General features: G+C 36.2%; 2 protein-coding genes and 1 long non-coding RNA gene across 3 annotated transcripts in view; 2 read left to right on the forward strand and 1 right to left on the reverse strand.

Moving 5' to 3' along the window:
- Window positions 1-6025, forward strand: part of RSBN1 (round spermatid basic protein 1) — a 39730-nt gene extending 33705 nt beyond the window's left edge. Inside the window, exons 5-7 of the mRNA XM_052637952.1 lie at window positions 2805-2972; window positions 4201-4309; window positions 4889-6025. Coding sequence (XP_052493912.1) covers window positions 2805-2972; window positions 4201-4309; window positions 4889-5359 — 748 coding nt within the window. The 3' untranslated portion in view covers window positions 5360-6025. The remainder of the gene's footprint in view (window positions 1-2804; window positions 2973-4200; window positions 4310-4888) is intronic.
- Window positions 6026-7374: 1349 nt separating this feature from the next.
- Window positions 7375-11508, reverse strand: LOC128045461 (uncharacterized). The gene is made up of 3 exons (XR_008199150.1): window positions 11385-11508; window positions 10472-10580; window positions 7375-7543 (listed from the first exon to the last, which is right to left on the reverse strand). It is a non-coding gene; the product is annotated as an uncharacterized LOC128045461 (long non-coding RNA).
- A 949-nt stretch (window positions 11509-12457) lies between these two features.
- Window positions 12458-22836, forward strand: part of PHTF1 (putative homeodomain transcription factor 1) — a 73697-nt gene continuing 63318 nt past the window's right edge. The window contains exons 1-2 of the mRNA XM_052637954.1: window positions 12458-12502; window positions 13118-13174. Of these exons, the coding sequence (XP_052493914.1) occupies window positions 12458-12502; window positions 13118-13174 (102 nt within the window). The remainder of the gene's footprint in view (window positions 12503-13117; window positions 13175-22836) is intronic.

Below are 22836 nucleotides of genomic sequence, written 5' to 3' on the forward strand. Positions count from 1 at the left end.
GGAGAATGTTGTTAGTTACATTGCATTCTTTGCTTTTATCATACCCTCAGGAATCCAGAATGTCAACCATACTGTCTGGTCTAACATCACTTTTCACCTGGAAATCTTGTGGAGCTCTGTGTTTTCTTTACCTCAGTGTGAAGAGCTTATTTCACAGTTACCTACCTAGTAGTTCCCATTTAATGCTTTTCTACCTAAACTTATGGTTGTCTTCTTCCTGGGTTTATTTTTCTGCTTGATCACATATTCATTATATTCTAAGAAAGGGAAGATATTGAGTGATCGTAATGTCTGAAAATTTCTTTTTCTATTGTTAAATATGATCTGTAGTTTAGCTGGAGTCTAGAAGATGTATTTTCCTTAGGATTTTTTAACATTGCCCCACTGTCTTCTGGTATCTAATATTGTTTATGAGAAGTCTTAATGCCAGTGTCATTATTCTTTTGTAAGTAACCTATTTTCTTTTCCTCTCCTGGGAGCTTAGTTTCACAATGACACATCTTTGCTTGGGTTTTTAATTCCTATTCTTACATTTTAATCCTTTTTGTTGTTTGGTGGGTTCCTTAAACTTAAAATTCATGTCTTTTTTGATTTCTGGAAATTTTTCTTGCTTAGTTGCTTCAGTAATCTCTTCATTTCTCTATTATTTCTTTCTATTGTTGCTTGTAACCAAAACCATTGGTTTTGGAAATTGCTGTTGGTTGAATAATAGATCTCTCAGTTTGATTATCTTCATATTTCTTATTATCTTTCTGCTTTCGATTTTGGGACATTTATTTGACTTTGTCTTCTGAAAAATTTCTTTAAAATTTCTTAAAATTTCGTAAATTTCAGTGTTGTTTATTTTGGTGTTTTTCAGGCTGCTCTAGACTGTCTTCACATATCTGGTGATTCTTGGTTGACTTGTTTCTATTTAGAAATAAAGCATTGGGGTTACTGGGCATTCTTTTTGTATTTCAGTAAGGCTTGTCAATAGGTAGGTTTCACTTTAGAGTTAACTGGCATAGAAGTGGATGTTAAAGGATATGTCCAAATGCCAGAGGATTACGTGAGTTAATATAGTAAGTTCAGTGTGTTTAGAGAAGAACATGCAGGATTTTTTGGCTGAAAGTTTATCAGAATGGTTTTGGTTACAAGCAACAAAATTGATTCAAACTGGTTCATAAAATAAAATGTCTTATATTTGAGGAAGTTGAGAGAGGTTGATCTAGGCAGCATATAGTCAGTGGTGCAGTGTTGTCATCAAGGAACAAGGTCTTTCCCTTTTCTCTCCTCTGTCATTCTCTCTGCCTAGGCTTTGTATTTACAGTGGCTTCCATTACAGTTGCTGCTGAATGGTGATAGCGGTTCTAGGTATACATCTGGATCTGATTACATCTAAAAAAAGAAAAGAGTGTTTTCTTTTACTACTTTCTTAGGAGCCAGGGAGCTGCTTCCCAAAAGTCTTAGCAGATTTCTTCTCATATTGCTAGCCAGAATCGGTTTGTGCTTATTCCTGTATCATTCACTGGCAAGAGGAATGAGCTTAACATAGTTTGTCAGAACTCATGAGGATCCATCTCTGAAACTTGTGAATGAGGGTAGGGACAGAGAGACCTAATAAAAAGTAGAGTTCTTTCAAAGAAATTAAGGTGAGAGATAAATGCTGGTGGGTTACCTACATTGCCCTCTGTATGAGTTTAAATACCTGACCAAATTTCTGCCACTGGAGTGACAGGTGACAGGTTTATGTGCAGAATTTCACTTTATTTGCTCTTTTTTCAACTGTACTTCCTTTCTGTCCATTATCCTTATTTTACTAACCTTTTTAGCTGCCATTCCCTTCTTGTTTAGTCTAGGCCTGTGGCTTTCTCAGCTCAGTTTCATTAGTCGAAAAACACTTTTAATCATTTTTCATCTTCCAGAAATGTGTTGATGGTGTTCATTTACTGATTTATTTTCTTTGTTGCTTCGCATTCATTCCTTTACTGTCACCCTTAGATTATTATATTTAGAAGGTTTTTAGCACACAAAAAACTCCCATGTATTCAATAGCAACAGTTACCAATTTATAGTCAGTTCTGTTTCATCTGTAATCCCATCCACTCCTCCACTTCTGTTCCCCACCCTTACTACATTAGCTTGAAGTCTTTTACTTCCATTTTCATGTGGAAGGAGATGTAGATGCTCAGGTTGCCATCTTGAGTTAAGTCTAGTAGAATGCTTTGAGACTTAAAAATGACTCCAGGTATAGGAAACATACAGCCTTGAATTCTGAATCAAATTTTCTGTTACTAGGCAACTAACCTTTTAGTAATTTCTTATTTCATATTAGAGTATAGCCAATTAAAAATGTTGTGATTATTTCCGGTGGACAGCAAAGTGACTCAGCTATACATACACATGTATCCATTGTCCCCTAAACTCCTGTTTTATCCAGCTTGCCCCATAACGTTGAGCAGAGTTCCTGTGCTATATATCGTAGGTCCTTGTTGATTATCCATTTTAAATAGAGCAGTATATACATATTAAAGAGCTATATATATTTGTCTATTTATTTATAGTGTTTGTATATTCAAACACTGCATTTGTGCCAGATCAAGATAACAGCCGTCATATTATCATGACATCATGACTGAGAAAAGGAGGTCACCCCATTCAGCATTACATTATGGCATGTCAGATGTTGATGATCGAAATCGCTGAACCTTCTCAGCCCTCATTTAAGATTTGGTATTTTAGTAGACTGTTTTCTCTTACTGCTGTTAATTTTTTATGTTGCTGCTTTCTTCTTCCTCGTTATTTTGAAACCAAATTGACTACAGATCAATGAATGAAATTAAAAATCTCCAGTACCTACCTCGGACCAGTGAACCCCGGGAAGTCCTCTTTGAAGATAGGACAAGAGCTCATGCTGATCATGTAGGTCAGGGGTTTGACTGGCAGAGTACGGCTGCTGTTGGGGTTTTGAAAGCTGTACAGTTTGGTGAATGGTAAGTTAATGGAACTCAATTCCAAGATTGAGTCCACATTTTCTCAAGGCAGCATTAACCAATCTGAAAAGTTGGGAACAGTTTTGATTGTGGTAAAATACACATGACAAAATTAAAATGAAAATCTTAACAATTTTTAAGTATAGTAATGTTAAGTATATTCACATTGTTGTAAAACAAATCTCTAGAACTTTTTCATCTTGCAGAACTGTAACTCTATACCTTTTATTCAATAACTCCCCTTTCTCCTCTCCCCCAGTTCCTGGCGAACATCAGTCTATGAATTTGACCTTTGACCACTTTAAATACGTCATATAAATGGAATCAAACAGTTGTTGTCTTTTTGTGATTGACTTATTTCAGTTAGCATTGTATCCTCAAGGTTCATCCATATGGTACCGTGTGTCATAATTTCCTTCCTTTTAAAGGCTGAATAGTACTTCATTATATGTATATGCTATGTTTTGTTTGTCCATTTGTCTGTCAGTGGACACTTGAGTCGTATCCACCTTTTGGCTGTTACGAGCAAACATCTTTTCATGCCCATGCTTTCATTCTTTTGGGTATATACCCGGAAGTGGAATTGCTAGATCATATAGTAATTCTATTTTTAATTTTGGGAGCAACTGCTATACTAGCTTTCTTACAGGTTGCACCCTTTTACACTCAGTTAGGGCCTGGTTTTAACAAGGCTCAGAACATATTTAAAAGCTGTATTTTACTTTGTTTTTCATATTTATGCCTTTAGGGTCTTCAATATTATTGTAGAGTTTGGTTTGATCTTTAGAATTAAGAGTTCAGTCACAGATTGACAGTAATATTTTAAGTTAAAGATTTTTTTTTTCCCTACTCTGTACTTTGAAAACTGGAATGTGTGGTATTTGTGTCTGAGATGTATTCTGTCCATTTCTTTTTGTCAAGATGATGACGTCCAGTGGCATGGAGATGGTGAGGCAAAGTGGTTAGATGATTCAGTCATTAATGTTTAAGTTTTATAAACTAATTTTAATTTTTTAAAAATTAAAAACTAATTCTAATTTTTTAAAAATCACTTTATTGGTGTTTTATTTTTTTAAGTTGATGAAAGAAACAAATGTATACTTTGTCCTTAGGTGTTATGCATCTATTTCTTTGCTAGTGTAGCAGTTCCAGGAACAAGAAGATTTAAATTGTCATCATTTTCCATTATGAAATGCTTGTTTCTAAAACTTAATTTTGTCAATATTAGGAGTGACCAACCTCGCATAACCAAAGATGTGATTTGTTTTCATGCTGAGGATTTTACTGATGTTGTACAGAGACTTCAGTTAGACCTTCATGAACCTCCAGTTTCCCAGGTAAGAACTTTTGCTTTTCCTTTGCTCCTTGAGTGAGATCTTGGAAATTAAGTATCTCTACTTATTTAATTTTGCATTTTGTCTTTTAGTTGGATACATGGTATAGTGAATTTCATTTTAAAACCTGTTCGTGGAGGATGTTGAAAATCATTAAAATGGAGCTTCCCAAGCAGAATGTTTAGGGTCTCCCTTCAGTCATTGGGATGCCAGGTGGGCCTGAGGTGGTCAGTTTGGGCCATGAGCAGTCCCAGCTGTTAACCAAATTGCACTGTGTGCCCTCACCTACAAAAGGCTGGAAGACAGTGAAAGAAACAGATAATGTTGCTCTGGCATGGGGCAAAGAATATTGATATTTAGTTGCATTTTGAATTATTTAATGATTCTGTAGGCCAGTCCTAATTTTAACCTGTACTTTATTACTAGAAAAGTAATAACATACGAGGAAAAGTGTATCTCAGGAATTGTAGGAAATTATATATTGTATAGTATTGTTTGGCTTTAATTTGAACCTACTGTTTTCCTGTGCTGATTATTTTATTTGACTTAATAAATCTCATGAAACTTTTTTCCTTTTTTCAGTGTGTGCAGTGGGTGGATGAAGCAAAACTAAACCAAATGAGGCGGGAAGGCATTCGTTATGCTCGAATTCAACTGTGTGACAATGATATCTACTTCATCCCTAGAAATGTCATTCATCAGTTCAAAACAGTGTCAGCAGTGTGCAGCTTAGCCTGGCATATAAGGCTTAAACAGTACCACCCTGTTGTGGATGCCTCTCAAAACACAGAAGGCAGTTCTAATGTGGACTGTGATTTAACTGGAAAGCAAGAATTAGAAGTTGACTCCCAATGTGTGAGGATAAAATCTGAATCTGAGGAAACATGCACAGAGACGCAGCTTTTGACAACTGCTTCATCGTCCTTCCCACCTTCATCTGAACTTAATCTACAGCAAGATCAGATGACTCCTATTCCAGTTTTAAAGGTGGAAAGTAGACTGGACTCTGACCAGCAACACAGTCTACAGGAACACTCAAGCACTCCTGTGTGATATGTACATATTCAAACACATTTTTTAACTTTTTTAAATTTTGATGTGAAGTTATAGTTTTATAACTGGCTTAAGTTAAGTTTTATTGGAGAAATCTTGCCTATAATTCTATAAAGAGAAATGACATTCCACAAATGTCAAGCATATCTTTTTTACACAGATTATGCAAAGTTAAGAGTTGTATCTTATCCCGTTAGTACAGTATGTAATAGTGGGTCTGCTGCTACTTTCTGTTTTAAGGTGTGAGGTAACAGTTCAATCTCTTCTTCAAATCAAAATGAGAATTCTCTGGAATAACAGATTCTTATTTGGTAAATTAATTCGCTTCCTTTAATTTTATCTTGACTTGTCTCTTGCCATTTTTGCTGTTTTTATGATAGAAGATCAGATTTATGGTTTAGTACTTGTGCTCTTATGGCACAGATCCAGTTTCTACAGTAAAAATGGCATAGGTTGCAGGAAAGAGGTCCTGCATCTTACACATGGGCAAGCCATTTATTTAGTTTCAACCATAAAGAGCAGGTAGTTTCTAAGGAATTCAGTGGCTCTCTGATTTCTCAACAAGAGAAAGCACAGCACTTTCTGATCCAAACTGGTTTTTTTTTTTTTTTGTATCTGTTATTTAAAGCCCAGTGGATATTTCAATTAAAAATATCTAAAGATGAATAGTCCTTGGTCATTCATTCTCCATGGTTCATTAATCTCTTCTAGAATACTTGGTAACTATGGAAGATATTTTGGGTAAAAGAGATAATGTTGACATGATACTCTATATTGTTCTGCTTCCTAGCATCCTCACATTTTGTGTGGACACTTTTGCTTCCTAAACTGATCATGAGTATCAAACTTATAGAATGATATCTATCTTTCAGATGAGGCTGCCATATTTTGTGCATGAAACTTAGGAAAAACTATTTTTGTCACCTAGCATCAACCTCTTCATGATAAAGATCTGTTGACTTCACAGTTTCAACTGGTGAATACCTGGGTTTATTTATTATTGCTCTGTGTTGCTACTGTCTAATAAAGAATATGGCACTAGACTTCATCCTAGAGTTTCAGGTAGCCTAATCCTTATTAGTGCCTGAGTATTTAACAGTTTTTTTTCCGAACAGGCACAATTCATATAGCTAGTATAGTCTTAACTTTCTGTTATTTTAGAATGTTAATGTGATACACATTTCACTTTCTCTTAGTTAATAATATGATAGGCCTTTTGCTTATTAAAGGAAGAGTACTCCCCACACCTAAGACCAGATTCTTGTATCTACCTGGTTATAGTGCAATTTGGAGATTTTTTTTTTTTCCTGGAGAGTGAGATTTGGAATATTTGCATTAACATAGGCAAAAAAAGATGCTGCTTTATTATGTCTGTCACCATGAAAACATAGCTGCATCTTTTGAAATACAAATATGAATTTTCTCTAAAATATTCTGAAATAGGTTAAATCTTATATAAATATTACTTTGTGCAATATTGTTGTGTAGTTAAATGCATATTAGCAAAGTATAGAGGTCACTGTGTAAACCGATAGAAAAGTAACCATCAGCAAATACTGCAGTGATTAGTTAGAATCTGTATTATTCCTTATATATATGTATATGTATGTATTCTCTGTTACAAAGGATGAAGACAAATAGAGAAACATTTCAGTGTAAACCATTTATGAATTGGAAGTGATATTGGTTTTAGTTATCTTTGTAAATAAGGTAATTAGAATGGTATGAAGAGTAATGTGATTATTGCAGGGGTGTTTCAAAATCCTGGGTATAAATTTTAGGGTAAATTCTAGTTTTATCAAGACTAGTTTTTAAGGGACCTGCCTTTGAGGGTGTTTTTTGTTATTTTAGGGGGAGGGGATGAATCACTAAGTACGTGGGTTTGGGTTATTTCTTGTTTTTGTTTTTCTGTCCAGAAGAATTTCATAGAGCTTTACCAGGCTGTGCAAAGTAAAATTCTTCTCAGGCAACATTTGCTTTTCAAAATAATCATGAAGAACAAGGTTGTTAAAGCGAAAACTTTTAATTTTTTTGTCTTCCAAGATCCGATTTCCCCATCTCCCACTTGCCATCCAGCAGATGCCATCTGTCATCTAAGCTGGTCATTGCTAATAAACAAGGAGACTGTCTCCTGACAGCCAGCACTGTGTATAATCACTCAGGAACCAGCGGATCTGCAAAGACCTACAATCAAAAACAAATCCCCATTTTCTTTTTATAAAACATTCTACCCTCAACTCCAATATAACATATTGAAAACAGTATAAAGATGTTTAAAATCATGTACTAATAAATTCATTGTATGTTAGAACTGCAATAGAACCGAGAGAGAAACATTTAGCTAGTAATGTATCTGGAAACTGAATGTCCTATGTGAGTATTAGATTTTAATAGCATGCTTTAAAGACTGATGAATATAAAAGCGCAAGTTTTGAGTTTGTTACTGCTTTAAAGCTGTATCCTAGTTTAGCGATACAAATGATAGCAACTTTTCTAAAATCATTAAATTATTTGGTTTGGTGGAGTGAGGCATGGAACAATCTGGCGTCTTCTGATTTGTAAAGTAGTGATGGCAGTGAAGTTGTAACTGAAGTTTAAGCTGATCTTCCTTTTTGGTATATTATCCGTTGTGCCAACTCTTTTGAGATTACTTGCAGAATGTGGCTATAAGTTTTAGTATTTTGTGGAGCAGAGGGATATTTTTTAAATGTTCTTATGAAAAAGGATCCAGTAAATAAGTATTCCTAACTTAGTAATTAGAATATTTTATGGTATTCACTAATCAGGAGAAAAGTCTTCCCCTTGCCTCAGAAGTCATACTGTAATTACCAAGATGTACTTGGAGTAGGATTATGATTCAAAGAAGTAGCCCAAATTCATAAAGCAATAATAATAATAACTACAGATCTGCTTTCCCCTCCAAAGTTTTAACTCTTTACAAATGAATTCCTCGGCTTAATTGTACTTTTAATTTGCTAACTTAATACTTAGGATTTGTTTCACTGGTACTTTTATTAATACTTCAAATTAAAGACATTTGGAAGGTCCCCTTTCCCCTTAGAGCCAGCTGGAATAACGACTAACTAATATGAAAAGCTCTTGTAGGGGGAAAAAGGAGCTTATCAAATAAAATTATTTACTAAACCTTAGGAAAAATGTTTTGCATCAGTCTTAATAGGCAAAAAAATTCATGCTTAGTGACTGGAGAGATTTTTGCTTATAGCTTTTCCCTCTATAAATACTATCTAGAATGAAAGCTAATTTAGGAACAAGACTAACATTCAAAAAACCCTTAGTGCATATATTTTTAATTATTATTAGCTCATTATTAGATCATTTATTTTCATCTGTATTTGCCATTAAAATTTATTTGCATTTATATCTTTAGAATAACTGAGTTTGTGTCTGTTTTATCATTGCTACAAGTTTTATAAAAAGAACCTTTCACTAGTACATGCCAGAGGTTCATATTTCTGCTAAGTATTATTTTTTTTAAAAACAGATTGTCGCTGTATTTATTGGTCATGCAGTAAGTAGAGGAAATGTACAAGACAGATGTTTTTCTTTAGCACATGGACCTATCCTCATCCTGAAAGTTTGTTGCTTTAAAAGCAAGTATCTCTCCATAAATATTATGGCCTTCCATTTTCTTCATACATCTTTTAGGATTCACTTGTGCATGTAGTTGAGACCAATGTCTCTTAATATAGCACTTTTCAATTCTCTCTAAAAAACTTATGTACTACTATCACGTTGTAAATTTTCATGTAATAGTGTTTTCTGTGACTAAACTCCATTTTGATTGGCAGCTAAGACTTTTTTTTTCCTGTGGCTTTAATTTATCTAAGAGGTCTTTGCATATAGATGAAATGTATAATTTGCCTGGCGGACTATTTGCGTTTTGTGGCCTTAGTTTGTTTATTGACATTAATGAGTGTTTTAAAAAGGTTTTTAATGAATAGTCTTAAATCTAAATTTGTGTGAATAATCTTTTAACACAGTGCTTTTTTGTAGCTGTCTAAGTGTGTTAAATTGTTAAGCTATTTCTTTGTAAAATAGGACAATGGAATGCATAGGTTTTTTTTTTTTCCTGTAAAGTATTTTTTTAATAAACAAAGTCTGATTTGTCCTTTACTGATGTTTCATGACAAAATGAATAGCACATATGAATTCTAGCTACCTGGAACCTGTTTTTAAAGTATTTATCCCTCTCTCTGTTTTCTATTATTTTGTACTATTTTAGAAAATCTTGACTTCTTAAGGAAAAGGTTACAGATGCCAGGGTAAAATTTCATCCATATTAAGAGGCAGTTAGTTTGTGGGGAAGAAGGAAAACTATGCTTGGCATTGTGGCAGTTAACCCTCTTTACCGCAAAAATTGTTTCGTATCTGAGAGAACAGTCTTAAATTTTTGATCTGGAGATGTTGATATTTTTGAAAGTACATGCATGCAGTGTTAATGAACATGCTCTTATAGACGTTTCAGATGTCATTGCTGTATTAAGTGACATAACTCAGTGGTTTTTTTTCTCATCAGTTCTTATTTGTGTGAACTTCTCATTAATTAAGGTACCTTTCCTAAGCACTGATAGCTCTCGCTTATGATTAGGAAAGGAAAAGGAGAGGAACTGATGTTTTTTGAGTAACTGTTGAGAAGGGGACGACAGAGGATGAGATGGTTGGATGGCATCACGGACTAAATGGACATGGGTTTGGGTGGACTCTAGGAGTTGATGGACAGGCCTGGAGTGCTGTGGTTCATGGGGTTGCAAAGAGTCGGACACGACTGAGCGACTGAACTGAACATTTAATCCTCACAGCCTTGAATAGGAAGGTAACAACACAATCTCCATAATACAGGTGATAAAACAGGCTGTTAGACCGAATAAATTACCTGAAGTTAAATAGTGGGAGCAGGCATTTGAATGCAGTTGTGGGCTCAGAGCCCATGCTTTGTTCAATAAGAGCCTTGGAGCATTGTAACTTTGTACATGGGGCTCCTGAAAGATTTGCTACTTAAACTAGTTTTCCCTGATTGCAGTTCTTCCAGGAACTCCCCCTAAAGCCTCTTTGTGTGCTAATAAACTAAAATGCTTAATTAGTGTAACTTACCTCTTAAAGCAAATATTTAGATATACAAAAAAATGACTTTTTGATTAGTCATTCTTCCCGTGCTTTTCTTTAATCAGCCATTCCTCTTGAAACCCAACAGAACTTTTAGCTGTAAGGACGGGAAAAGGTGTCAAGAAGAAAAAGCAGAAAGGAAACCACTGCCAATGTGTGGAATATAGAAATAAGATGGGCAAAATGATTTTAAATTATTCTGTGGGAGTTACTTTTATCTTGGTCGATTTTCCTCATCGGTGAAACAGGGATAGTAACTTCCATTTATGTCTATTTGCATTTACATTTACAACTGCCCATCTAAGGCTTTCTGGACTGTTCTCATTATCTCATTAGCTTTAAACGGACCCAAATGGTACCACTGCTGGCCAAGCAAGGACACTGCTTCAATTGAGGTTAGAATCACCGTTAGAGGTCAGTGTTCCATTAATGGCCAAAAAAAAAACCACAAAACGGTAAAGGAGAGGAGCTGCTTGCTTAAAACCTTAACCCATTCTTACATATTCATTTGAGGTCTCAACCGTTCCTTTCTCCTGACCTGTGTCAGCCTGCTTGAAAAAACAGTTCCCCTCGCTACCTGCCCCGATCCTCCTTTATTTACCCTTGAGCACCCACAAAGCTGAAGTCCCAGAGCGGTTGAGAGGCGAGAGAGATTTAATAAGCCGCAGCTTGCCAGGTCTTTCGTTCCAGAGCAGCGTAAATTCACGAAAACATTTGTTCTTTTAGCAAAGGTTGAGAAACTTTCGGCCAGTCTCGTGCCAGACCCTACTTTCTGATGTCATGGAGCCCCCAGCCCACTGAGGAAGGCCGACAGTAAATAATGAAGCACAAAGAAATATAAAACATAAGGAAAGAGTGTTGCAAAGAAACGAACAGGGACTATTGAAATATCTGGACCGACCTACTTTAGACGGATGGCTGGGAAGTCATTTCTGAAGAAGTGACCTGAAGGGTGATCTGAGGGAGCTGCTCAGGGCCTATACCGCCGCGGGGTAGCTCCCCAGCTCCTAGGTCCCGAGCCTGGCGGAGGCTCGGCGGGAAGGACCCGGGCCGGGGGCGGAGCCAACTTCACTGCAAACCCCGGAAAGCGGAAGCTGCAGCCCGGCTGCACCGTGGTCTGCGGAGCTGCTGCTTCCCGGGTCTGGGTCGGCTGAGTCACGGCCCGGCCCGGCCCGGCCTAGCGAGGACGCGTGCCCGCCGCCCCGAAGCAGCTGCCACCCGGACCTTGGGACCTCTGCACTTGACTTTTCCGGCCGGGCACAAAACCTTCGGCCGTTGCCGTAGCGACTGGCAGTCTAGCGAATACCCCCTTCACTTTTTATCGTCCTCCTTTCTCAGTTCATTGTTTGGTTATTTTAGGGTCAGTCCGATGACCCTATAGGTCGGGCTTGGAGGGCGCCGGCTCTCTGGCGGCAGACTGCCCTCGTCTGGGCGCTGGGCAGCCGGCGGCCTCCGCGGTCTCCATGGTAACGGCCCGGCCGGCGTCTCTGCCTCGGGGGGAAGATGCGGCCTGCCGGGTCCGCCGCCTCGCCCCCGGCCTCACGGGAGGGCCGGGGCCACTGAGAAGGCAGGTCCCGGCCGCCGGACGGCGGGGCGTTGGTCGCCAGGTGAGTGCAGGACCTTGGAGAGAGGAGTAGGTAGGGTGCGGGTCAACTCCAGCGACCTCCCCTTCTCTCCTGCTTTCCTGCATCCCTAAACACACCCGCACAAAATCTCTCAGAGAGGCTCCGGTCGCCGCTGCGCCAGAGGGTTTTGTTTGTTGTTGGTTTTTTTTTGGTATGCTTTTGTTTGTTTGTTTGTTTTTTTTTTCCTGGCAAACAGCCGGAGAACGAGACGGTCAGCAGCTTATGGAGAGGCTGAGAGAAGCGTTTTTTGACTTCTGCCCAAACTGGGAAAGTACCTTTAAACTACTGGACTCACCGACTGGTTTTCCTTCGTTTTCAGTGAAATCCCGTTCTCTGGCTCGAGTGACAGATGGCCTCAAATGAGAGAGATGCTATATCGTGGTACCAAAAGAAGGTAATATCAGTGTATTTTTATTTGTAAACATGCTCCCTGCAGAAAGCTCCCACAAAGAATACCTGTCACGTTAGTTTTTAATGAGTTCGGTAGTGCAGTGTATTCTTACATGGTATCTCAAATGGGAAACCTAGTACAAGGTCACTAGGTCTTTTGAATTCAGTTCCAGGTCCCCGCATAAGATTTTCAACCTTCCGTCTCCAGACTACATTCACAGTGTCACAGCAGTGCTATGAGAGTTTGCTTCTCATCAAATTGCTGTTTTTTTAGACATAAAACTTTTATCTGCACAGCTCAGACTGTTAGTGTCAGCAATCTTAATGAGCTGCCGATAACCTTTTATTTCTATTTAGTTTTCTACTGATATTTTTTCTTAAGTGGAAATATCTTTTAAGGTTTATATTTAATTTGAAATATTTTGGACATTGCTTCCAGCTAAGTTTGAAATTTTGAAGGAAATAGTCCTTGGAAATAATAATTTATCCTAGCCTCAGAAAAGCACAGACATTTCCCAGATATCATATAGACACTTTAAATAATTTCATGACTTGTGAGACTTGGCCTAAATAAAAGGATTTCCTTTCCATCATTTAAGTAGCCTGCTTCTTTTTTCAGATTGGAGCATATGATCAGCAGATATGGGAAAAGTCAATTGAACAGACACAGATTAAGGTAAATTGATTTCTCTGATTTTTTTCCACTTTGTTTTACTGCATTAATGTGTTGTAAGTACTGGATTGTACTTACTTAAAAAAAAAATCTGCACTTATCCACTAAGGTAGTCTTTGTTCTTTGAAGTTTATAAGGAAAACAACAGTACCAGTGGGATGATAAATGACAATTAACATTTGGCCTCCGTATGAGAGAAACAGAAAGGGTTAGTTAGTCTGTGATTAATTTGAAATCAAATATCCAGTATAAACGGAACTATGGCTGTTAACTGGCAGTAGTTAAGAATTAGTTGTGGTAATACAAGGCCAATTTGCTAGAGCTTCAAGGTTTTCAGGTGGAGTTGTGAAAATGAACAGTCCAGGTTTTTTAGAGCATCTCCTCCTCTTGGCCTATCGCCTCCTTCACCCTTGCCTTTCGTCCCCCACCCCTCCCACTCCCTCTTCCTCTTTTTCTTCCTCTGCAAGTCAAATTAAATCCATTTGTTACCTGAATCACTTTTTCAATTACTGGTTTAGAGTATGATCTTAAGTATTTCAGGTTCTTAATGTTTTTCTACACTACTTTTGGATCTGAGCAGCTTCTTGGAGTTATTTCATGCTAACCACGAAACCAAAATTGATGTGTAATTGAGATGCCAGTTTATTAATTTATAATAGGGGAAGGAAGGGTTAAATAATGTTCCCAAACCAGGGCTGTGGGATCAATATGTGTTGCGGGAGTGGAGGGAGGGTGGGGGTTGGGGAAGGGGGAGGTTGGGGCGGGGGTTGGGGGAGGTGGGGGAGTGTTGCAAATTAGTCATGGAATTGTTGCTTGGTAGCCATATGTAATTGCATAGTCTTGACAGATGTGGAACAGCCTAAGGACCATCCTGCCCTTAAAGAATGTCTATTGACCTTAATATTTAGATCTACAGATATAGGGTCTTAACCTCCTTGGAAAGTACTGAATAATGGCTGGCAGATTCTTGTTTTTGGACCTTTCTTTTTAAAAGATCTTTCCTCTGACCCTCTGTGAACATTAAAAAAAATATTTATGTCTGGGTGTTATATTGCTTCAGTTGTGTCCGACTCTTTGCAACCCTATGGATTGTAGCCCACCAGGCTCCTCTGTCCATGGACTTCTCTAGGCAAGAATGCTGGAGTGGGTTGCCATGCCCTTCTCCAGGGGATCTTCCCAATCCAGGGATCAAACCCACGCCTCTTAGGTCTCCTGCATTGGCAGGCAGGTTCTTTACCATTAGCACCACCTGGGAAGCCCAGTACAACTGAATAGTTGGTTCTCTTTATCTCCAAGTCAGATTGGTTGGGCTGGGACATTTAAATCTCAGCTGAAATACTTTTAGGGCGTGTTCTTTTTATAAGCCAATCAACTAAGAAGTTATTAGAAATACATGGTACTTGGTTAACTTTTCATGATTTTGTACAGTCTCTGATGTTTTATAGTAATAGGAGATGGGGTTAGGATGAATAAATCCATCCTGTCCTGTTGTTCTATTGTGAGCTCCAAAAAGTGTGGGTTGTAAGTCTGGTATAATGGAAAGCACCCAGTACTAGGAGTTGGATCTCCTTTTGTGAGCTGTCTCTAGCTTTGTGATCTTGAAAAAGCCCTGTAGTTTGACTGGTTTTGGTTTATTTATGTTTTAAAAGATTTTGCTTCCTGCCATACAATTTCTTTACCTACCTCTTTCCTCTACCTGATTTAAATATTTCCACAACTCTTATTTCCATGCCATTTTATACATACCCTCCTTTTGGTACACTGTATCCTGTGTTATTTGTTAACCTGTGTGTTTTCATGGACCTCAGGGACAGGAATTGCATTTGTATCCCATTTTTTAGAACATCTTGATTCATACTAGGAACTTGGTATTTCTGTGTTTGATTAAAGCCCACCTATTATGTATATTTTTAATCATTGTTTTCTCATAAGATATTCTTAACACCTCCTTAGTTTTTTTTTTTTTTAATTTTAAAATCTTTAATTCTTACATGTGTTCCCAAACATGAACCCCCCTCCCACCTCCCTCCCCATACCATCTCTGTGGGTCATCCCCATGCACCAGCCCCAAGCATGCTGTATCCTGCGTCAGACATAGACTGGCGATTCAATTCTTACATGATAGTATACATGATAGAATGCCATTCTCCCAAATCATCCCACCCTCTCCCTCTCCCTCTGAGTCCAAAAGTCCGTTATACACAGCTGTGTCTTTTTTCCTGTCTTGCATACAGGGTCGTCATTGCCATCTTTCTAAATTCCATATATATGTGTTAGTATACTGTATTGGTGTTTTTCTTTCTGGCTTACTTCACTCTGTATAATCGGCTCCAGTTTCATCCATCTCATCAGAACTGATTCAAATGAATTCTTTTTAACGGCTGAGTAATACTCCATTGTGTATATGTACCACAGCTTTCTTATCCATTCATCTGCTGATGGACATCTAGGTTGTTTCCATGTCCTGGCTATTATAAACAGTGCTGCGATGAACATTGGGGTACATGTGTCTCTTTCAATTCTGGTTTCCTTGGTGTGTATGCCCAGCAGTGGGATTGCTGGGTCATAAGGTAGTTCTATTTGCAATTTTTTAAGGAATCTCCACACTGTTCTCCATAGTGGCTGTACTAGTTTGCATTCCCACCAACAGTGTAGGAGGGTTCCCTTTTCTCCACACCCTCTCCAGCATTTATTGCTTGCAGATTTTTGGATAGCAGCCATTCTGACTGGTGTGAAGTGGTACCTCATTGTGGTTTTGATTTGCATTTCTCTAATAATGAGTGATGTTGAGCATCTTTTCATGTGTTTGTTAGCCATCCGTATGTCTTCTTTGGAGAAATGTCTATTTAGTTCTTTGGCCCATTTTTTGATTGGGTCGTTTATTTTTCTGGAATTGAGCTGCATAAGTTGCTTGTATATTTTTGAGATTAGTTGTTTGTCAGTTGCTTCATTTGCTATTATTTTCTCCCATTCAGAAGGCTGTCTTTTCACCTTGCTTATATTTTCCTTTGTTGTGCAGAAGCTTTTAATTTTAATTAGATCCCATTTGTTTATTTTTGCTTTTATTTCCAGAATTCTGGGAGGTGGATCATAGAGGATCCTGCTGTGATTTATGTCTGAGAGTGTTTTGCCTATGTTCTCCTCTAGGAGTTTTATAGTTTCTGGTCTTATATTTAGATCTTTAATCCATTTTGAGTTTATTTTTGTGTGCGGTGTTAGAAGGGCTGGAAAAAGATATACCATGCAAATAGAGACCAAAAGAAAGCAGGAGTGGCAATACTCATATCTGATAAAATAGACTTTAAAACAAAGACTGTGAAAAGAGACAAAGAAGGCCACTACATAATGATCAAAGGATCAATCCAAGAAGAAGATATAACAATTATAAATATATATGCACCCAATATAGGAGCACCGCAATATGTAAGACAAATGCTAACAAGTATGAAAGGGGAAATCAACAATAACACAATAATAGTGGGAGACTTTAATACCCCACTCACACCTATGGACAGATCAACTAAACAGAAAATTAACAAAGAAACGCAAACTTTAAATGATACATTAGATCAGTTAGACCTAGTTGATATCTATAGGACATTTCACCCCAAAACAATGAATTTCACCTTTTTTTCAAGTGCTCATGGAACCTTCTCCAGGATAGATCACATCCTGGGCCATAAATATAAACTTGATAAATTCAAAAAAATCGAAATCATTCCAAGCATCTTTTCCGACCATAATGCATTAAGATTAGATCTCAATTACAGGAGAAAAACTACTAAAAATTCCAACATATGGAGGTTGAACAACACACTTCTGAATAACCAACAAATCACAGAAGAAATCAAAAAAGAAATCAAAATATGCATAGAAACTAATGAAAATGAAAACACAACAACCCAAAAACTGTGGGACACTATAAAAGCAGTGCTAAGAGGAAAGTTCATAGCAATACAGGCATACCTCAAGAAACAAGAAAAAAGTCAAATAAATAACCTAACTCTACAACTAAAGCAACTAGAAAAGGAAGAATTGGAGAACCCCAGAGTTAGTAGAAGGAAAGAAATCTTAAAAATTAGGGCAGAAATAAATGCAAAAGAAACAAAAGAGACCATAGCAAAAATCAACAAAGCCAAAAGCTGGTTCTTTGAAAGGATAAATAAAATTGACAAACCACTAGCCAGACTCATCAAGAAGCAAAGAGAGAAAAATCAAATCAATAAAATTAGAAATGAAAATGGAGAGATCACAACAGACAACACAGAAATACAAAGGATCATAAGAGACTACTATCAGCAGTTGTATGCCAATAAAATGGACAATGTGGAAGAAATGGACATATTCTTAGAAAAGTACAATTTTCCAAAACTGAACCAGGAAGAAATAGAAAATCTTAACAGACCCATCACAAGCACGGAAATTGAAACTGTAATCAGAAATCTTCCAGCAAACAAAAGCCCAGGTCCAGACGGCTTCACAGCTGAATTCTACCAAAAATTCCGAGAAGAGCTAACACCTATCCTACTCAAACTCTTCCAGAAAATTGCAGAGGAAGGTAAACACCTCCTTAGTTTAACAGTGGGAAGAATAAAATTAAAGAGAACACTAAAATTTACTGTTAAGGTACCAAGGCCTCCCAGGTGCTAACAATACAGTCAATAAGACACACATGGTTCTTGCCTTCATGAATTTCACAATCTAATGGTGGTGGGAGAAAAGCCAAGTTTTTAAGTATGTTTAAGTCTTAGATGAAAACTGACAAAAAGTATAGGTTACAAAGAAGTATTTAATGCAATTTAAAACAGATTACATAAATATAATGATTTTTGAAAACAGAAAAAAATTTGAAAACAAAAAATAACATCAGATGACAATATAATAAAATTAGAAATTATATAATAAAAATATAATTCAAAGTTATAAAAAACATAAATTAAAAAAATCTTAACTTGGACCATGCAAAGTGGTAGCCACTGTACTACAAACATTTATTGAGCTACTGTCTTTAAAGCATTTTGCTAGGTGCTGATTACAAGGAGAAAAAGTATTTACAAACAGAAGTATAACAATTGTATAAGAGAAGAATAAGTAGCCCAATCTGGTTGAAATATAAGATATGCAAATGAGATGATAGATTATAAGTCAGTTTGGAGCTGAGTTCACTGTTCTAAGAACTTCAGACACTATATTAAAGAAAGTGAAAAAAATGGTATGGTTTTGAGTAGAGGAGGCACATCATATTTTTTTTGGAGGATAGAAATAAAAATGTAGTTATAACAAAATTTGTAAAGGGCTTCCAAAGCAATGCTTGATGAAATTATATCACTCTAAATGTCTATATTAACAAAAAAAAATGTCTAGATTGATTAGGAAGGAAGAGTCACAATGATTCAAGCTAATATGAAAAGAATCAGAAATAAGTCAAAATAAAGTGGAAGAAATATAAAAAAAAGTAAAACAAATGTTTGTGTATTCTTCATTTAACAGATATTTGTTAGCAGCTACCTCTTGTGTAGGCAATAGGCTAGGCAATATGTCTGTATAATGATGAACAGAAGTGTTCAATTTTTTTTTTATGGAGCTTATGGTAATGTGGGAAACAAAACAATAGTAAAATTAATCCTAGTAATGAATAAAAATTGCTTTGTGATAAATGCTAAGAAAGAAAGCATTTATTTTCAAGCTGTTATAACAGGGAAATGGACCTAGTCAAGGAAGTCAGAGAAACCTTCCCTGAAGAATTGATGTGTCAAATGAGCTCTGAAGGATAAATAACAGTTGATTAGGTCAAGAACAAATACACTAATCCTACACAAATTCATTCGTAAAGCTGAGGAGAGAGTGTGCTTCCCAACTCATTTTAGGAGACCAGTATTACCCTGATTACAAAGACAGCACCAGAGAATTTGTTGTAACTATACTACAAAGCTACAGTAATCCAGACAGTATGGTGTTGGCATAAACAGACAAATAGATCAGTGGAGTAAAATAGAACATCCAGAAATGAACCTACACTTATATGGGCAGTTAATCTACAACAGAGGAGGCAAGAATATTCAATGAGGGAAGGACAGTCTCTTCAATAAATGGTATTGGGAAAGCTGAAAAACTACATGTAAAGACTCAAGCTGGACTGCTCTCTCACATGATGAACAAAAATGAATTCAAAATAAATTTAAAACTTAAATGTAAGACCTGAAACTAAAAACTTCCAGAAGAAAACATAGGCTGTACAGTCTTTGACATTGGTCATAGTAATATTTTTTTGGATATATATTTTCAGTCAAGGGAAATAAAAGCGAAAATAAACAGGGCTACAACAAACTAAAAGACTTCTGCACAGTAAAGGAAACTATCAATAAAATGAAAAGACCACCTATTGAATAGGAGAAGATATTTACAAATGGTTTATCCAAATATACAAAAAATTCATACCAGTCAACATCAAAAAAAGAAACAACCTATTAAAAAATGGACAGGGGATCTGAATAGACATTTTCCGAAGAAGACATACAGATGATCAACAGGCACATGAAAAGCTGTTCAGCATATTAACCATAAGGGAAATGCAAATCTAAACCACAGAGAAATATCACCTCACATGGCAGAAGGGCTATTATCAAAAAGGCAATAAATTACAGTTGTTGTTGAAGATGTGGAGAAAAGGGAACATTTTTGCACTGTTGGTGGAAATGTAAATTAGTGTAGCCACTATGGAAAACAGTATGAAGATTCCTTAAAAAATTAGAAATAGAACAACCATGTGGTTTAGCAATTCTACTGTTGGGTATTTATCTGAAGGAAACAAAAACACTTAATTAGAAAAGATACATGCACTCCTATGTTCATAGTAGCTTTGCTTACAATAGCCAAGATATGAAAGCAACATAAGTGCTCACAACAGGCAGATGGATAAAGATGTGCTATCTATATACAATGGAATATTACTCGTGAGAATGAATTCTTGCTGTTTGTGACAACATGAATGGCCGAGGGGATGTGATTCTGAGTAAAATAGAGAAAGAAAAAAACTCTTATGATTTCTCTTAATATGTGGAATCTAAAAAATAGATGAACAAATATAAAACAGAAAAAAAGCTACAGTTGTAGATAGAGTAAACAGATGTTGCCAGAGAAGGGTTACAAAGGAAAAGAAATAGGTGAGGGAGATTAAGAGGTACAAACTTCCGGTTGCAGAATGAATGAGTCGCTAGTATGAAATGTAGTGTGGGGAATATAGTCAGTAATTATGTAATATCTTTGCATGGAAAGATGATAATTAGACTTAAGGATCATCCTGAACTGTATAAAGATATGAAATTACTATGTGGTATAACATACTGTTTTAGGTCAATTATATTTCAAAAACCAACTCAGAGAAAAAGAGATCAGGTATGTGATTACCAGGGGTGGGGAATTGAGGGAGGGGTCTTGGATGAAGGCAGTCAGAAGATAGAAACTTCCAATTATAAGATAAATTAGTGCTAGGAATGTAATGTACAACATGATAAACCATAAATAATGCTTCTATATGTTATATATGGAAGTTGTTAACAGAGTTAATTCTAAGTTTACATCACAAGGAAAAAAATTTTTTTTCTATTTTTTAAATTTTGTATCTATCAGATGGTAGATGTTCACTAAATTTAGTGTGGTAATCATTTCATAATGTATATAAGTCATATCATTATGCTCTGTACTGTAAACTTAACATAGTATTGTATGTCAATTATATCTCAGTAAAACTGAAAGAAAAAGTCCTACCTGATACATAATACAGAGTTTTTAATAACTATCATACTGATTTATTTAAAAAAAAAAAAAAAAAAGAAAATTTGTCTTAAACATATACATTGGCCCCAAAATGTAAAAATCTTTAATAAAATATCAGCAAACCAAATTCAATAACATACAGAATGGATTATCTGTGACCAAGTGGGATATCTGAGAAATGTGTCATTAGTTTAAAATTTGAAGATGATATAATATACCATATTAATGGAATAAAGGATAAAACCACATGATTTTTTTAATAGAGACAAAAAACATTTGACAAAATTCGATGCCCATTACTGATGAAATAGTAATTTTTTCTGTCTGTCAAAGGATGTCTATAGAAAACCCACTCTAGTTAGGGATTAAAGACAAGTGCTTTGTCTCGCAAATCAGGAACAAAGCAAGATGTCTGCTCTTAACATCTATTTAACATTGTACTAGGGATTCTAGCCTGTGCAGTAAAGCAAGGAAAAGAAGTGAAAGGCATTGAGATGCAAAAGAAAATGAAAATTGCCTTTATTCATGATGACTTGATCCCATATTTAGAAAATCCTGACATTACTAACAATAAATGAGTTTAGCAAAGCCTCTAGATTTAAAATCAATATACAAAAATGATTTGTATCTCTGTGTACGAGCAATGAGTGTTCCAAAAATGAAATTAAGAAAACAGTTTATTCACAGCAGTATCAAAAATAGTAAAATACTTAAGAGTAAGTTTAACATAGCATATATAAGACCTGTACACTGAAAACTACAGAACATTGCTAAGAAAAATTAAAGATCTGAAGAAATGGAGTAATATTTCGTGTTTGGGATCTGAAAGGCCTAACATTGTTAAGATGGGAATCCTCTTTAAATATATTAATATCTGTAGATTCATTATAATCCGTTTAAAATTCCAGCAGTCTTCTTTTTCTTTTGGTAAAAATTGATAAGCTAATTCTAAGGTTGATCAGGAAAGGCAAAAGACCTAGAACATTCAGGATAACTTTAAGAAGAACAGAATTTGAAGGCTTACTGCATCCCAAGGGCTTCCCTTGTGGTTCAGCTGGTAAAGAATCTGCCTGCAATGCTGGAGACCTGGGTTTGATCCCTGGGTTGGGAAGATCCCCTGAAGAAGGGAAAGGCTGCTCACTTCAGTATTCTGGCCTAGAGAATTCCATGGACGCTATAGTCCATGGGGTTGCAAAGAGTTGGACATGACGGAGCAACTTTCACTTCACTGGATCCAAGATTTACTGTAAAGCTGTAAGTAATTCAGATAGTATAGTATTGACATGAGTAATAGATCAATGGAACAGAATAGAAAATCTAGAAATAAATCCTTACAGTTTTGATAAATTGAGTTTGACAAAGATCCCAAAACAATTCAGTGAGAAATGATAGTCTTGTCAACAAATGGTGCTGGTACAGCTGGATATCCACATATATAAAAATAAACTTTTAATTCTTACCTCACACTGTATACAAAAATTAATTAAAAAGGATTGTGGGCTTAAGTGTAAGAACTGAAAGTCTGAGGTTTTGTAAAAGAAAACATAGAAGATCGTTCTTACCTTAACATAGGCAAAGATTTCTTAGAAAAATGGCTATGAAAGAAAAAAATGTGATAAATTTGGCTTCATCAAAAATTAAAACCTTTCTTCAAAATATCCCATTTTAAAAAAGCAAGCCATGGACTGTGAGAAAATATTTTCAAATCATACACTTATTAATATGTGGAGCATTTGTACCTATGATACATAACTCCTACAACTCAGAAGACGAAAAACCCAGTTTAACAATGGGCAGAAGATTTGAATAGATATATCACTAAAGACAATAGCTGAAATGATTGGGCCTGTCCAAAGATGCTCAACGTTACTAGCGAAGTATGAATTAAA

Source organism: Budorcas taxicolor, chromosome 3 (assembly GCF_023091745.1).
Source record: "Budorcas taxicolor isolate Tak-1 chromosome 3, Takin1.1, whole genome shotgun sequence".
Lineage (NCBI taxonomy): Eukaryota > Metazoa > Chordata > Mammalia > Artiodactyla > Bovidae > Budorcas > Budorcas taxicolor.